The sequence below is a fragment of the Brassica napus genome, chromosome C8 (genome assembly GCF_020379485.1).
Source record: "Brassica napus cultivar Da-Ae chromosome C8, Da-Ae, whole genome shotgun sequence".
Classification (NCBI taxonomy): domain Eukaryota; kingdom Viridiplantae; phylum Streptophyta; class Magnoliopsida; order Brassicales; family Brassicaceae; genus Brassica; species Brassica napus.
Window position 1 is genome coordinate 34,655,527 of NC_063451.1, and position 17,473 is coordinate 34,672,999.

Here is a 17,473-nt window from a genome sequence, read left to right on the forward strand (position 1 = left end):
AATTTTAGTATTACTGATATTTTTTAAGTTTTTTGCTCGGGTATTTGGTTATAGTTTTGGGTTCGAGTAAAATTTTAGATTTTTCAGAAATATAATTCGGGTATTTAGGTAAAATTTTGGGTACTTTTCAGGTATTCGGGTTAGATTTTGGGTCAAAATTTTGGATATTTTCTAAGTATTTAAATATGTCAAATATTTTCTGGTTTTCCAATATTTTTTTGGGGAATTCGCCAAAATTAACCCACAACTTGATTTTAACCCTAAACCTATACCAAAACTTGAATCAAATGCAAAACTAACTTAAAAGGCTTGTGAAATTACAGCCCAATCCTTTGTGATCAAACAAAAAAATAGAAGCTTTTTTTTACGAATATAGCCTCAGTAAGTCATCTGAGTCGTCTGAGATGTTGGAAGTCGTGTGGACGACTTCAAAGTAAGTCTTCTGGTGTAGCTGATCTTAAAAATAATTTATAAATTTTTTAAAAAATATTTTGATAAGCGAAAAATTAAAATCATGTAATTATAAACAGTTTTAAGTGATATAAATTAAAATATAACAAAATTGAATTGTTTTCAACTTAGATGAGTGTAAGTAGTGAATCATGGTATTCTTTGGTCTAGGGTTTGGCAACATATGTTGTAGTATTGTATGTATTCTTAGGGTTAGATTTTGGAAACCTTGAATATTTTTTTGAAAAACTAAATTTTTACCTATACGTGTTTATTTTTGTGTATATTAAACTCTTTTGAAGTTTAATTTGATTTTATGAAGTGTTTAGTTAGTTAATTAAGTTTAGGTGTTATGTTTAGGTTCTAGACGACTTCCAGTGAAAAAATTAAAACAGACGACTTACATGTAAATCGTCTAAATATTTCCGCCTAAATTTTTTTTAAAAATTATTTTTCCACTTAAATAATTTAAACGAGTCTGGGAAGTCTTCTATTTTAGTTTCCCGCTAAAAATATTTTAATTTTCCGCTAAAAATATTAAAGTCTTCTGGACGACTTACAAGTAAGTCGTCTGAATCAAAAATATTTAACATCATTGGATTTTTTTGTCTCCTTTATAAAGAAAAAATTACACTTTCTCTCTCCTCCTCTCAAATGGCTGCAACAAAAAAGTAATGTTCATCATTCTAAAATTCTTCAACCTCTCTCTAACCTCTTTGACTTGAAAACACCAAACTGTATATGAATTTTTCAGTTTTGTCTCATGTCTTTTTTACTAATCTATCTTTTTTTGCAGGTTTTTAATCAGATGGTACTCATCTTCCACTCATTTAAAGGTAGATCTATTAATTTTAGATATGTATTTTTGTGTGTTCTATAAAGGTAGATTTATCTAATCTTCCACTCATTTTCTCTATTTTTAAGCCATTTGAACGTTTTTGGATATGCAGGTTTTTCAGATCTGGATTTGATATGCAGGTTTTTCAGATCTGGAAGACTTCTGGGACGATTTACCTGTTAGTTGTCTAAAATATAATGCACTAGACGACTTCCAGGAAGTCTTCCAGACGACTTCCATTTCAGTCGTCTGGACTTCCTGGAAGTCGTCTGGACTTCATGGAAGTCTTCTGACGAAGTCTCCCTTTCATAATAGATCTGAGTGTTTTGGTAGGTTTTATGTCTGATTTTTTTTTTCATTTGTTAACTTCTTGTTGTATAAAGTTCTTATTTTTTTCTCAAACTAAAACTCTCCAAACCCACTCTAATCTCTTTGACTTGAAAACACCAAACTTTATATGAATTTTTCAGTTTTGTCTCATGTCTTTCTTATTAATCTATCTTTTTTGCAGGTTTTTAATTATATGGTACTCATCTTCCACTCATTTAAAGGTAGATCTATTAATTATAGATATGTATTTTTGTGTGTTTTATGAAGGTAGATTTATCTAATTTTCCACTCATTTTTTCAGTTTTTAAGCTATTTGAACGTTTTTGGATATGCAGGTTTTTCAGATCTGGATTTGATATACAAGTTTTTCAGATCTGGAAGACTTCTGGGATGACTTACCTGTTAGTCGTCTAAAATATAATGCACTAGACGACTTCCATTTCAGTCGTCTGGACTTCCTGGAAGTCTTCTGACGAAGTCTCCCTTTCATAATAGATCTGAGCGTTTTGGTAAGTTTTTATGTCTGATTTTTCTTCATTTGGTAACTTCTTGTTGTATAAAGTTCTTACTTTTTTCCCAAATTAAAACTCTACAAACCCACTCTAATCTCTTTGACTTGAAAACACCAAACTTTATATGAATTTTTCAGTCTTGTCTCATGTCTTTCTTACTAATCTATCTTTTTTGCAAGTTTTTAATCAGATGGTACTCATCTTCCACTCATTTAAAAATAGATCTTTTAATTTTAGATATGTATTTTTGTGTGTTCAATAAAGGTATATTTATCTAATCTTCCACTCATTTTCTCTGTTTTTAAGCCGTTTGAACGTTTTTGGATATGCAGGTTTTTCAGATCTGGATTTGATATGCAGATATTTCAGATCTGGAAGACTTCTGGGATGACTTACCTGTTAGTCGTCTAAAATATAATGCACTAGACGACTTCCAGGAAGTCTTCCAGACGACTTTCATTTCAGTCGTCTGGACTTCCTGGAAGTCTTATGACCAAGTCTTCTTCAATATCAAGTGGAGGCCAAGCTTGTCTTTGTAGAGGAATGATCTATAATAGTTTTGTTTGTGGTCTGATTTGTGATTTGCATGTCTACTCTTTTAGTTGTGAATTTTTTTGTAAATCAGTAATAATGTTTCCCAAGATGTAATACATGTGCTAATAATGCGTTTACACATTTACAAATCAATGAAATAATAGACTTCAATAGCTTTTTTCTTATCTTTGGATCTCTCATACGCAATAATAAACTCCAGTGGCCTTTTTTCTCATCTTAATAAACAAGAATGTTGGTAGCTTCATATTGATACTACATTTTAAGAAGCATTTTAACTCTTCTTCCAACTCATAACAATAATCATCATTAGTGTGTATAACAATAATACTTAAGAGATGGAAACAAACAATAGTAACTAGTCAAAGCATATCATATTTTTTATAAGTTTGTGTTGAAAAACTTAGTCAAATTTAGTAAAACTAAGGGAGAAAACATATTTTGAAAATATGAGTTTTAAATATCTTGAAGTTACTTATCACTCTTAAAAATACAAGTTATTCAAAAACTAGCGTAGAAGACTTAATAACTAGCGTAGAAGACTTCCACGGAAGTCTTCTCGGATCAGTTAGAAACTTTAATTAACGTGAATGTTGGTAACCTCATAAATATCACCAATTATGTTAGAAATTTCATTCAGTAGCCCAAATATTCATTAATAAACATGAATTAACAAGAAAATGTTAAAAAGTCTTTATAGTTTTAGAGAAAATGCAAGTTTATTAAACATTGACGTAGACGACATCCACGGAGGTCGTCAAGTAGACTTCCAGAGAAGTCGTCCATTTAGGTCATTTTTGCAATTAAAATTTTACAAAAACTTTGTTGTAATGAGTAAGTTAACTCTACAGACTCTGTGTTCATGTCCAGGTTATAATCTTCTTGAGCCATTGCAACAAGATCAACATGTGTCGAACCTTCACTCAAAAATAACATTCTCGCTCCTTTGAAATGATCAACCACAAAATTCCAACATCCATATTTCAATAACCATTCTCCATACACTGCATGTAACTGACGCATCATCTGAAAAAGTCAAAATAAAACACATTAGCAAACATAGAACAAAGAAAACGAAAGTTTATTAAAGATCGACGCGGACTACTTCAATCAATGTCTTCCAGACGACTAAAATATAAGTCGTCGGGTCAACGCAGATGTTATTTTTGCAATTAACAATGAAATCTGTTATCTAAGACGACTGAAAAATAAGTCTTCTACTTTTGTTTGGTTAAAAAAAACTCCAAAAAGCTAGACGGCTTAAATTTCAGTCGTCATAGGTTAGTATTGCATTTGACTGAATTATTTCAGAAGTTTGACTTACATTTCAGTCGTCTCGTGAAAAATTGAAATATCAATAACTTATTAAAACTCGACGACTTACAATTAAGTCGTCATAGATTAGTTTTGCAATTGAAAAATAAAACTTCAATATTTAATTATATATAGACGACTTACAATTCAGTCGTCCGTCCGACGACTTACATGTAAGTCGTCCAGGATTTACGAGGTTTGACCAGAATCTAGGAATAAAATTCTCGGATTTACGAGGTTTTACCAGGTAAGTGTTCTAGACGAACAGATCTGAAAAAAACTCGATTTCATACTTTAAATTGGTGAGATAACTTCCTCAGCACACATAAGGCTTCTCCAAGCACACAGAATCTCAAACGAAAGTGACCCACCCAGAATCGTTAGCTTCTATGACTCTATGAACCATAAAAAATGTAGAATCAAAATCTTGGGTTTTTTAGCTGAATGTGGAGAGAAAGTGGGAGAGATGTTGTGTTTAGTTCATAAGAATAGAGAAATAAGAAGGGTAAATCGATTTTGGGAGCATTAATAGCTTCAAATTGGTTGTTCATGGTGGTTGGAGTAAAAATGTCATTTTCGAAAGAAAAAAAAATTGATGGCATTTTCGTGAATTATATGAACTCGTGGGTTGAATAGAAAAAAACTAATTTCCAAAAAAAAAAGAGGTTAGTTTTATGTTTGACTTTGAGTTCTAGGTCAATTTTGCAAAAAATCATATTTTTTTGGGGTTTCAGGTATTTTTCGAGTCTTCAAGTCCAATTGGAATACTTCATATTCTTTTAGGGTCCAATATACCCAAACCAACCCGACCCCAAAATGTACCTGAAAATTATAAGTTTGTAACAGGTTTTCAAAATTAGCACCCAAACCAGTGTGAGACCGTTCACTATTTGTTACTTCTAAAATATGAGAAGCATAAATTAAGTAGCGCACTTGAAAAATATGAAGGAAAAAGAATAATTTTAATTTTAAGAAATAGATTGTGTAAGCATCAAGGTTAGTAAGCCAATATTTTGTTTCTAGGGAAAAAAATAGATTAGGTAAAGTTAACAAAATCACATATTCCACGTAACAATAAATTGACACTTTTTGGTTTGTTTTTGACACTTTCAAATGACAAGAAAGGATAGGTGCATAGTTCAATATCCCAAGCAAAAAGAGTCATCACACGAAACAACAAATATATGTATACCCAAACTAGTTGAATCTACGTTTTCTCCAGCGAATCCGACTTGTGTCTTGCTTCGAAAACCCTGGAACCCTAGCTAAGCTAGGAACGTAGCTGCATAAAAAAGAGAAACGACATTCCCCTTCATTAGCTTTAATTACTTGGAATTCCTTGTCGTTGATGACTCTGATAATAGATAGACCCTTCATGTCAGTATCATTACAAGTTATAACAAGCCTATTGTTTTTGACGAAATAATAATTTGTAGAAAGGAGGGTAAGACGTGGATATATAAGCGGAAACTCTGGTATGTCCACGACCACCAATTTGGTCCAAGAAGTAAGCATGAGCCAATGCTTCACCCATATGCATATCTTCCTTATTTTGTGACATTGCTCCAACACCGAAAGCCTATCTCCTTTATAAATCTCTAGTGCAATAGGATTCATCTCATCATAGCTGAATGGCAAGTCATCTATGGGCTGAAACCTTTCTTTGTAAAAATCATAGCTTTGTACAAAAGCTCTATGATCTTCTCGAAGACTTATACAATAAGGAGTTCCTCTCAGAGAGAGGATCGACAACGGCACACTAAGGAACCAATCAAAACTGATGTTATCTATAACCTTCCATGTCTTGGATGCAACTTCACAGACCTCGACCCTTGAAGGTCTATTTCTGGAATTACTAGCACAACGAAACCTTAAGATCCTGTAATCACAGTGGCTGAGGTATCCAAGGCTGTAAGCATCATCTAGTTCGTGAAAATCACTACCGCATTTGATCCAGGTTGTTTCCTTCAGTAACGGGTTCCTAACCAAAAGCTGGTTGTCCATGACACACAACAACAAACCGTCGCAATGAACAGTCTTGTACACCCTAATTGGATTACATGGTTGAGCTTTTATAAGGGTAAAGTCTTGGACGATCAAGGACGGAGGATCGACCACGTTTTTCTGCTCCTCAATGCCCACGGCAGAAATCGTAGGACCACTGTCTTTGAGTATAAACCGATGCTCACCGCTATAGCTGTGCATGTGAAACGACAAGTTCTTCTTGTTGAGTCTCTCTTCCAAAATAAGACTATTCCAAAGCTTACATACACATCTCAACTTTGCAAGAAATTTCCATGGAACTCTTGATAGAATTTCCTCTTCCAAATCATATGGTAGCTTTAAGGACATCATCGTGTGACCTGATTGTCACCAGAGAGTTAAGATGCACGCATGGTTTATAACCTTAACATACATATATATAAGTATGGATGACGGTAAAAAGAAAAAAAAAATGGAACACACTAAAATAATAGGAAACTTGGATAAATAAAGTTTCTAGTTTCTATATTTTCCTATCCTTATTGTTACCACAAATTAATATAATGTAAATCCCAAAAAGTAACTAAAAGAAATACTGTCAAATCAACTAAAAGTTGGATAAAAATAATTACTGACAATTTGTAAAATTCAAAATATATATTTTTACCAGAAAGTTATTAAAGTAATAACTGCACAATATCTATTTCTATATCAATTTCTAGCCAAAGTGCGTCACTGTCAGAGACTCAGAGGGGAGTGATGAATGGTTGTAGTTGGATTTTACCTTTTTGATACATAGATTTCCAAAAAAAAAAAAAATCTAGAAATCCTATCTTCCTTTCTTCTGAAAGTTTTCTCTTTTAAAAATAATAATATAATTACAGGTAACTTTACTTTCTTATGAAACTAAAATCACATCTTTCCTTTTCAAATTGTTTCATTTTTTTTATTCGTACATATTTGTTTCGTTTGTCAAATATCCAAAACCTATAGTTCGAGACCAAACTACTTGGCAAAGTACAATTCAGTCTTTTAAGAAAAAGTTGATGCAAACCCAATAAATCCAGATCCAAAAAGTCAAAAACAAAACAAAACACAAGCTATGAACATAAGAAACCCATATTTCCTTGAAAAACCAGATTAGATTTTGTGAACCAACCTCGTCGATGTAACAAGTCCCAAATTTAAATCAGATGCCCCTCCCTCTCTCTCCCTATCTCTCTCCCTATCTCTCTCTCTCTCTCTCTATCGATATTTTCAGCATTAAGGATCAGAACATTTGGGTTTTCAGAAAATTTATATGAAAAATAGATGCTAATTGGGCCTAAACACCTCCGGCCCATAAAAAAATAGATTTTTTTACAAGATATCTATATGTAAGATAGTGACCTCTATTTTGGACTTCGTACTTCAAACTGACAGCTAGTTACGTAAAGTAAATAGTGTTGTGGCGAAAATATGAATTTTCATTTATTCTAAGAAAGGTTAATTGTGAGAAGGGGTCTGAGGCCAATACCTCAAATTTTTCAAAAAACCACGTGATGCGTATCAAGACTGCGATGTACTGTAAGGAGGATCGACTTATTCAATCCAGTAAAAACGAACCAATTAAAACCGAACCGAACTAAAATAGAGAAAGTGGTTTGGATATGGTAATACATTGAACGGATGTTAAATTTTAAAAAAAAGCTGAAATATATGGTATGATTTGGTATATAAACCGATCAAACCAAATAAATCAATCAATTAAAATATAGTAGTATACGTATATGTAAATTATACTCTTTCCGTTTCATATTAAGTGTCGTTGTAGAGAAATTTTTTCGTTGCAAAATAAGTGTCGTTTTAGCATTTCAATGCAGAATTTATTAATTTTATTTTCCAGTTTATTTTTCTATTAGTTGAAATATGGTTAGGTGTATGAGTAATGATGTTTTTTTATATGAAATATACAAAATTAAATGTTTTATTAATCTGTGTGCACAAATCTAAACTGACACATAATATGAAACAAATGTAGTATAATATAATTAATAATATATACATAATCTATTTTATTAATATTTTATTTTAAGTTGAAAGTAAAATTTTCATTTTTATTAAGTCAAAAAAATAATTTTTAATTTTTTGTTGACAAATATATGTGCTATTATTTAGTTATTTAATATTTCTATTTTTCTTATTTTATCCTATAAAACTACAATTATTATTAACTTAATATGTTTACTAATTATTTTAAATATTAAAAAATGAACCAAAATAGTCTATTTAAAAACCGAACCGATGTTAAATTAAAAAAACTGAAATATATGTTATGATTTGGTATATAAACCGATCAAACCAAATAAATCGATCAATTAAAATATACTAGTATACGTATATGTAAATTATATAATATAATTAATAATAGATACATAATTTATTTTATTAATATTTTATTTTAAGTTAAAAGTAAAATTTTCATTTTATCAAGTTAAAAAATAATTTTAAATTTTTTGTTGACAAATATATGTGCTAATATTTAGTTATTTAATATTACAAATTTTTCTTATTTTATCCTATAAAACTACTATTATTATTAACTTAATATGTTTAATAATTATTTTAAATATTAAAAAATGAATAAAAATAGTGTATTTAAAAACAAAATATTTTTGTGTCATACTAAAGTCGATATCTAATCATATAAAGTAAAATTCATAAAATATTATAAAAGATAAAAATATGTATAACTTTTTGGTATAAAACCGAATAAACCAAAAACCGACGGTATATAAACCGAACCATACTAGAGTAGCTATGGTTTTAATATGGTAGATATTTTTTATAAACTGAAATACCGAAAAACGAACTGATATCCGGATTGGACACTTCTAGCATGATGTCTTGTGTGTTTCATGTATATTTATTAGTTTGTATAACAGTAATGAAAAGTTTGCATTAATAGTTTTTTTTTTTTACATTCCAATTCATCTAGATACAGAATGAGTTATCGTATATCCTAGATTTGTCGATTTCTCCCTGCTTGAGGACCTTTGTTATATCATATCAATAATACAAGTCTAATTAGCTAAAAAAAATGTCTAATCCAACTTTACCATTCTTACAATCAAATACACATATATTGTTACAATCGGGCACACATATCATACAACTTTACCTCATGATAGGTGTAGGTTACGGATTGATATATTTGACCTACGGAACGGTATAGGTTAAATATATTTTAAATTTTGTAGTTGACAACAAACGGTTATTCTATTGCTCAAATTTGAGATCGTTTGAGTAACCAGATCAGAAGAGAATAATCGGTAAAACAAAATTCTCTATGAAAAAACCTTACAGTCTTAGCTAAAGAATCAGAAATTGGATACGGCGCTCTTGAGATTTTAGAAATCTTGAAGTGTGGATAACACAGGTGAAAAGTTTTTGAGAACAAAATTTTATTCTATTACTCAAATTTGAGATGGTTTGAGTAACCAGATCAGAAGAAAATAACCGGTAAAACAAAGTTCTCTATGAAAAGACCTTACAGTCTTAGGTAGAGAATCAGAAATTGGATACAGCTCTCTTGGGATTTTAGAAATCTTGAAGTGCGGATAACACAGCTGAAAAGTTTTATCACCTCCAATTTTGTTGTGAAGCTCGGCCATGCATGGGGGTCCTTTACCATTGCAATCATGTATTTGCAATCCATCATAAATTTCTGACATGTTGAATGTTGGAGCATGTTTTCCATATCCCATCGTAGTGCTTCGGATTTTGTATGCAAAACAGATTCTCACTGTCTTAGGTTCCTCATCCCCATAAGTTAATTTTTTTCTAAGTTGTCCATCCAAACCCATCAGCATTCATTGTACTGAGCTGTAGAGGTTCATGAACCATCCACCATATAAATATTACCCAAGCTTAAGACTTGTGTTTTCTCAGTAGAATTTTTTGGTGGCGATGAAGGTATCATCTCATTTGTATTGAACCACGCTTGGAACTCGCTTTCTGCATATCAGACTAGTTCCAAAGGATCTCTATCTATCCCCTTGAATAGTTTATCATTTCAAACCTTTCAGATATATCAAATTATCCAGGGATAAGAACATTTGTCCCATTTTGGCTCCTCGATGTTGTTTTTTCTCTAGAAAAGATAGTCCAAATTAGCATAAATGCTCGGTAACAAAAAAATGTCAGGACTAGATGAATTCGCTAATATAGACCATGCATGTAACCAGGGGCGGACTCAGAAAATAATTTAACGTGTGGTGCAATATATATATACATATTTATTAAAATATTAAAATATAATTTATTACATTAAATTACATATTTTTTATAAAAAATTACATTCGTCACTAAAAGTTTACATTTTATAAATTTCAGTAAGTAGATCATATAAAAAGAGATAAATAATTTTTATAAATTTTAAAAATTCCATTTTAAGCAATATTATAAAATTATATATAGAACATAATATCTTTGTTACAAAATATTTATTTATTCATTTCAGTTTTTCTTATTTTAATCTAAGTACTGAAAAAATTAATAAAAATAATTTTTAGAGTGAAATTTGAAGAAATTATATTTTTTATTTTGGAAAAAATAATATTACAGTAAGGAACAAAAATAAAACAATTGTAAAACAAAAAAAAAAACATAGGCTGTAACTAGAATGCAATTTTGTGGAATAGATTTGTTTGGAATACATCATTCCATAACATTCCCTAAAAATATTTACCAGTCACAATGAATACCATTCCAAAACAATTCCATATATTCCAATGAAAATCCTTTATCAAATTCATTCATTTTGTCCACAAAATAAACGCTCGTGGAAGGAATGGAATCAACAATTCTATTAACAATTTCAGTTTCAATTCTATTTTATTCATCATTCCATTTTTTTCTATTCCAAAAATATTTATCCTTTTATTCATAACATTCCTACTAAATAGAACTAGTTTAATAAATGACATAACTATGTGGACTCGAACTATGAGTGTGGGGCACAACATAAACTTCGGAACCATAAGAGCTACACAATAATATATGTTTGTTTACATCACAAGAGACTTATATTATTTAGTATGTGGCATGTGCCACACCCTCACCACACATGGGTCCGCCCCTGCTTATAACGTTGGTGGACATCCAAAGATAGCATGAGTAACAGTTTCTTCGGATTCTCTATATCTCGGGCAATAATTATTGCATCGCATATGGCGACGTATTAGATTCTTTGTTACCGCCACATGTCATGTTATCAGTTGCCAAATAAGATGACATATTTTATGAGATGCCTTTATTTTTCAAAGAAAAGGCTTAAAGCTTGGTTATATTGGGCTCTAGGATCTCTATCTCTTCATCATTTTCTAATTAAATACGTGCTACCCAGTATCAAAATTTAACCGTGTAATGCCCACTCTTTATATAATTCCAGTAGAAGGTATCCCTACGATTAGTTAGGCTTATGGCCAAACTTCGTATTAGAGGTATGTCATCGTGGACAACATAATTTTCCAATAATCCAACATCCCACTCCTTTGATTCTCCATTAATAAGATCACTGATTTTCATTCTCGGGTGCATAACTAGGACACTGGGTCGAGCTGGCCTCGCTGGTGTTGTAGGGATTCTCGAACACATTAACTTCGTATCCTGAATTAATTTTATGTCTAATTTCTAGTAGCAATAATTTTCGTGCGGCTGAAATACTAGTTCACACATAGGATGGGTTATTCACTGAGCATATTCGCAAAGGCGAGCTCATTCGATAGTATTTTCTCCACAATACTCGAGCTACTAATGAATATGGGCATTGGACCAAACGCCATAGTTGTTTTGCCAGTAAAGCCAAGTTGAACTCAAGGATTATACAGAATCCAATCCCGGTTTTCCTCTCTCGGTAAGCAAAGCTTTTCCCATTTGACCCAGTGAATCTCTTTTTTGGCGGATTTGAGCGCCACCAAAATTGTGCAATGGCACTTGCGAGATTTTCTCATGTCTCCAACAGAAGCAAGAAGCTGGACATAACATATGTCGGAAGGGCTAACAAAATAAATTTGATTAAGACCTTTTTTCACCTTTTGATATCCATCTACATGTCCGTCCATTCACTCTGTTCAGTAATCTGTCCTTGGGGAAGGCAAATAACTTACACTTGGATCCACTAATATCTTCTAGAATTCCTAAGTAGGAAATCATTCCTCCTTCATTCTGGATACATAATGTATCTTTAATTTGTTGTCTAACATTTCCGGTGACTCTTAACAAGGAGTAGAGGAGATTTATCAAAGTTGATACATTGACCTGATGCTTGTCCATATTTCTTGAATACTTTCATAACTTCTTCACATTCATAGGACTCCACCTTAAAGAAGAAAAGACTATCATCAGCAAAGAGAAGGTGAGATACCGAGGGACAAGCACGTGTAACACACATTCCGTTATTTTTTCTTCATTCTTTGCATGATTAAGAAGACTAACAAGCGTTTCCGTGCATATAATAAATATGAAAGGAGACAAAGGATCTCCTTGACGTAGACCTCTTTCCGGGACAATATTTCCCTTTGGTTGGCCATTCATAAGTAACTTGTACTAAATGAGGTAATGCAGCGCATAATCCAGCCAATCCATACGTCCGAAAAACCATTTTCCTCATAACTGCTTCGATGACGGACCACTCCATCCTATCGTACGCTTTACTCATATCCATTTTTATGGCCATCATTTTAGCTCGCCCACTTGGTTTTGATCGTAGTTCATGGAACATTTCATGTGCAATCATGATATTTTTTGTAATCTGTCTTCCAAAAACAAAGACTGATCGGGTCTCTGATATACGATCTGGTAAAGCTTTCTTCAGTCTCTGGCATAAGACCTTACATATTATCTTGTAGCTAACATTGCACAAACAAATCAGTCGGAATTGAGACATTTATGTTGGCTTAGTCATCTTAGGGATTAGATAGATATTGGTATCATTTAGACCATGCGCCATTTTACCCTCAAAAATAAATTGATTAACCATACGAGTTAAATCCTCCTTTACGATGTCCCATAAATTCTGATAAAATAGGATTGTTATCCCATTTGGACCTGGAACATTTTTGGGATGCATAGCGAAAAGTGCCAGTTTCACCTCCCACTCAGTGACCGGAGCTGTAAGATCATCATTTATTGTTCCAGTGATTGTTGTTGTTACCTTGGATAGCACATCTTCTATATCTTCTGGAATAAATGACTCAAAATTGGACTAAAATAGCTAGTAACAGTGGCTACTAATCTTCAACCACATTCTCGGTTGCATCGAGAAGCTTCTTGATTCGGTTCCTCACTCTCCTTTGCTTTGTTAAAGCGTGGAAAAACTTTGAATCTCTGTCACCTTCCCTTAACCATAGAACCCGACTCTTTTGTCTCCAGAACATATCCTCTGCCTTAAGAGAATCATATAGTTCTTTTAATGCTTCTACTAATTCCTCGGTCCTACATCATTAGAGTATAGACTCTCGACCTTCTCTTTAAGATCCTCCACCAGTTTTTCTGTATTCAAATTGTTCTGCCTCCTCCATTAGCTTAAAGCTCTGCGGCAGCTGGGTGATCCATAATATTTGCTACCGGAGGGAGATTAGATGAACTCCATCCCTCGATAATGACTTGCCTTGGTTCCTTAATTGGTTTTGTGAGAAAATATAGTAGGACCGAACAATGATCCTAGCCCCATAACCTCAACTACTTTATAGCGGAATGAGGAAATTTCTCATGCCAATCCTCATTTCCAACAGCTTTGTCTAGTCGACATTTGACAGTTGTGCGTCCTCTTTTTCCTACCTATGATAGAATATTGCCAGTAAATAGAAACTCCAACATGCCATAATCGCTTAACATCTGTGAAAACGAGCTATGAGAGCGTCATCTGCCTCCTTCCTTTTCATTGTGCCATATTATTTCATTAAGATCACCGATCATGTACCAAGGTCCATTTGTTGTAGTCGAAAAATGCGTAAGACGTTCCCATACTTGATCTCTTCGCTCTAACACCGGGTCTCTCCATAAACACACATCATGAAGACTTTTATTCCATCTATGACTGCCTCCACATCGATCATGCGATTGTTTGAAAACAAAATACTGATCTGGAAATCATCCATAAAGAACAAAGCTAAGCCTCCGCTTTGGACAAATGGCTCAACAATAAACAATTAATCATAGTCAAAATCAGCTTGAAGGTTTTGTAGCACTGGCTTCTTATTCTTCGTCTCTGACAAAAATATCAATATAGAACGATGTTTCTGATGCATCTCCTCTAGAAGTTTGTGAGGTCATTATTAATCCCTTTGACAGTTCCAGCTATGTGTTTTCATAGATAAAAATTGGTCAGAATCGGAGATCTAACTAAATATTTCCCATTACGTTAGTAACCAGTTTGTACCGTCACATGGTAGAGCATAGATGGGGTCTGCCATACGAGCAAAGAGAGGATGATTGGAAATCACCGTACAATGGTACGGTTATTACTTATGTTTATCAGATTAATAATTTAGGCGTTGAATTATAGTTAATATTGTATTCTGATGAGTCACCCAAGAAGTATCAACAACAAGAAGAATCTCTTACACAGAAAATTAGAAAATCTCTAGCCAATGAGCTATAAGATCAGGTAATGGCAAACAAAAACACCATCATGTTTGTTTTGAAAGCTATATCGTTGAGGCACATATCTTCTTGTCTCCTCTCAAATCTTCACTCGCCTTCTTGAACCGTTCAAACCAAAGTGATTGAACGAACCGGACGGGATCAAAGTTGTATGAACTTGATCTAGGAGGAAGATTGCAAGAACAGAAGACAACGGAAAGTGAGAACGAAGCAGATGATACCAACAGACTTACGAGAACTCTGCAGACGGACGAACTCAACGTCAATGGAGATTTTAATTTGAAAGCATCATTTGTAGAAATCGCCAGATCACCACTTTAAACCGATCCATTGTATGATGCTATAAGAGCAATCAAACCGAGTATCAAATTGGACAACTATACAGGGGATCAAACGGAACAGAGAGATGACTCAAAGATCTCTTGACGAGATGAGGTTCTGAACGTGGAGCAGTTCAGGAGAGAAAAGAAAGGATCAAGTACACCGAGACACATGTAACACACGAAGTTGATGGATCCCGTGGAGAAGAAGAACCGTGCAAACGATGCAGAATTGTCCACCACCAGACGATCTGGTATTATCAGTCGGATCAATCACCAAAGAGTGAATCGATCTAGGGGATCTGAAACTTCAAGGAGAAGCTGATCCAGTCGCCATTCCTGTCGCCGCCGGAGAGTCTAATGTAAACTAAACATTGTACGGTTAGAATTGGTCAAGTATATTTCAAAATATTTAGAAAATTTTACTCTTCCAAGTTCTTAGTTACACACAAAAAGACACTTTGAACTTATAGCATTTATCTTAGTGAATTTACCAACATGACCCCTGACTAAAGAATTGTGTTTTTTTTTTTAGATTTTCTAACTAGCCAAAACTGATTTTCCTTTTTAAAACAAATAATATATTTCTTTTTTAAAACAAATAATATATTTTTTCTTTTAAACAAATAATCTTACCTCTTCGTATTGAAACCAGTTTCTAAATCCCTAAATCAATTTAAACTCTCGCGAACGAGACCAAACACTTATCCCTTTTGAAACCAGTTTTTATGTCTCTTTATCCCTCCTGAATCTCTGTCTCTTTTTCTTTATATCTTGTTCTCTTCCGCCACCGCCGCCTGTATTCTTTCTGCCGCTTGGTTTTATAGACAGCGACCGACATAGAAGGTTAGATTATGATTTTAAAACCAGTTGTGTGTGGATGTGGTTGTTATGGTCATGGTCGTAGTGGACATGAGAGTTGAGGGTCAAGTGGAAGTTGTGTGGCGTCCATCCAGAGTCTTCGTTGTTGTTTCCGTTGCAGAGAGAAAGCTATAAAAGCACCAATGGTCAAGTTACGGGAAAACGACCAATTCCTACATCAATACTACTATGTGGTCCCGATCCGGACATATATTGATCACATGTGCTAAAACATACATTAATTCAAAAATTATTTGAATTTCATATATCAACTCATAAAAATCAATTTTTCATACATTGACTAACGTTGACTCGAAATCCGTCAATTGACCGTTTATTAGTGGTGACGTGGCATTGCCGTGTCATATGAATCTGCTTAAAATACAAAACGACGTCGTTTTATTAAGTATAAAAATTAAAAAGGAAAAAAATACATGTTGATGATTGGAATCGAAACATGGTGGGGTAGGGAACAAATTTATTCCTAGCGCCACTGTACTACATCATCTTTTTGTATATAATCTCCACTACAGCAATATAAAGCCTAAAGGTTTATTAAATACAACTAAGGGTTGGATTTATTCCAAGCGCCACTGTACTACATCATCTTTTGGTAAATAGTCTCCTTCATCTTCCTGGTCATGTTCTCGATGTAAGATGACGAAATTCTCAGCCATACGAGTCGAGGCGGTTTGATGAGTCGAATGGCTTTTAAGATAATCTGATGAAGACGACGAGGGTGAAGGGAGAGCCTAGATGACCCTTCATGGTGACTTTTGATTCATCCATTGGAAGGACACTGATCTGTATAGCACAGTGGCGCCTGGAACAAATCCAATCCATAGCCCACCCGGCTTCGACTCTAGTAAACAACCTAATTTTTTTCCTTTTTAAATTTTTTATATACTTAACGAGACGACGTCGTTTTGTACTGTAACCTGATTCATATAACACGTCAATGCCACGTCACCACTATTAAACAGTCATTTGACGGATTTCGAGTCAACGTTAGTCAATGCATGAAAAAACCGATTTTTATCAGTTGATGTATGAAATTCAAATAATTGTTGAATTAATATATGTTTTAGCACAGGTGATAAGTATATGTCTGGATCGGAACCGCATAATAGTGTTGATGTAGGAATTGACTGTTTTCCCGTCAACTTACTCTATTTTACACATATGGTCCTTCCATTTTTGGATATTTGCAATTTGAGCCCAACATTCTTTAATTTGCTCGTTGATCCTCTTGATTTCGTGCCAAGATTTTTAGTTATGTACTTTAACTCGTAACAACAATTCTCTTATCAACTCATATCCACATTTTCTATATCCACACTTTCTATGTTCACATAAATTGTGTCTATAGAAGTTTCGTCCACTGAATTGTGTCCACAAAAAAAACTCAATCATTGTTTTATGAAAGTGATAAATGAGTTTATAGAGTTGTACTAAATGACGAATCAGATCCACAATTCATCGGTTCACAAATTATTTTCCTCTTTATTCAATTCGAAACCAGCTATCTAAATACCTAAATCGAGTATATGAGAAGTTCTCATTTTCTTTTTAGACATACAAGGAAGGGAATGTCCCCCTTACAACATTCGATCAAAATCATGTTACCGACGCTTCTCTTGTCCACCAATTACTTTGTCCACATATAT

The 17,473-nt window shown here is 33.2% G+C and overlaps 1 protein-coding gene across 1 annotated transcript; it reads right to left on the minus strand.

The window, feature by feature from the left end:
* Positions 1-5,037: 5,037 nt before the first annotated feature.
* LOC106426103 (putative F-box/LRR-repeat/kelch-repeat protein At1g11620) lies at positions 5,038-7,273 on the minus strand. Its single transcript, XM_048764530.1, has 2 exons — positions 7,139-7,273; positions 5,038-6,359 (listed from the first exon to the last, which is right to left on the minus strand). The coding sequence occupies exon 2, from the start codon at positions 6,349-6,351 to the stop codon at positions 5,194-5,196; it is 1,158 nt and encodes a 385-aa protein (XP_048620487.1). The 5' UTR covers positions 6,352-6,359; positions 7,139-7,273; the 3' UTR covers positions 5,038-5,193.
* Between the last annotated feature and the right edge of the window lie 10,200 nt (positions 7,274-17,473).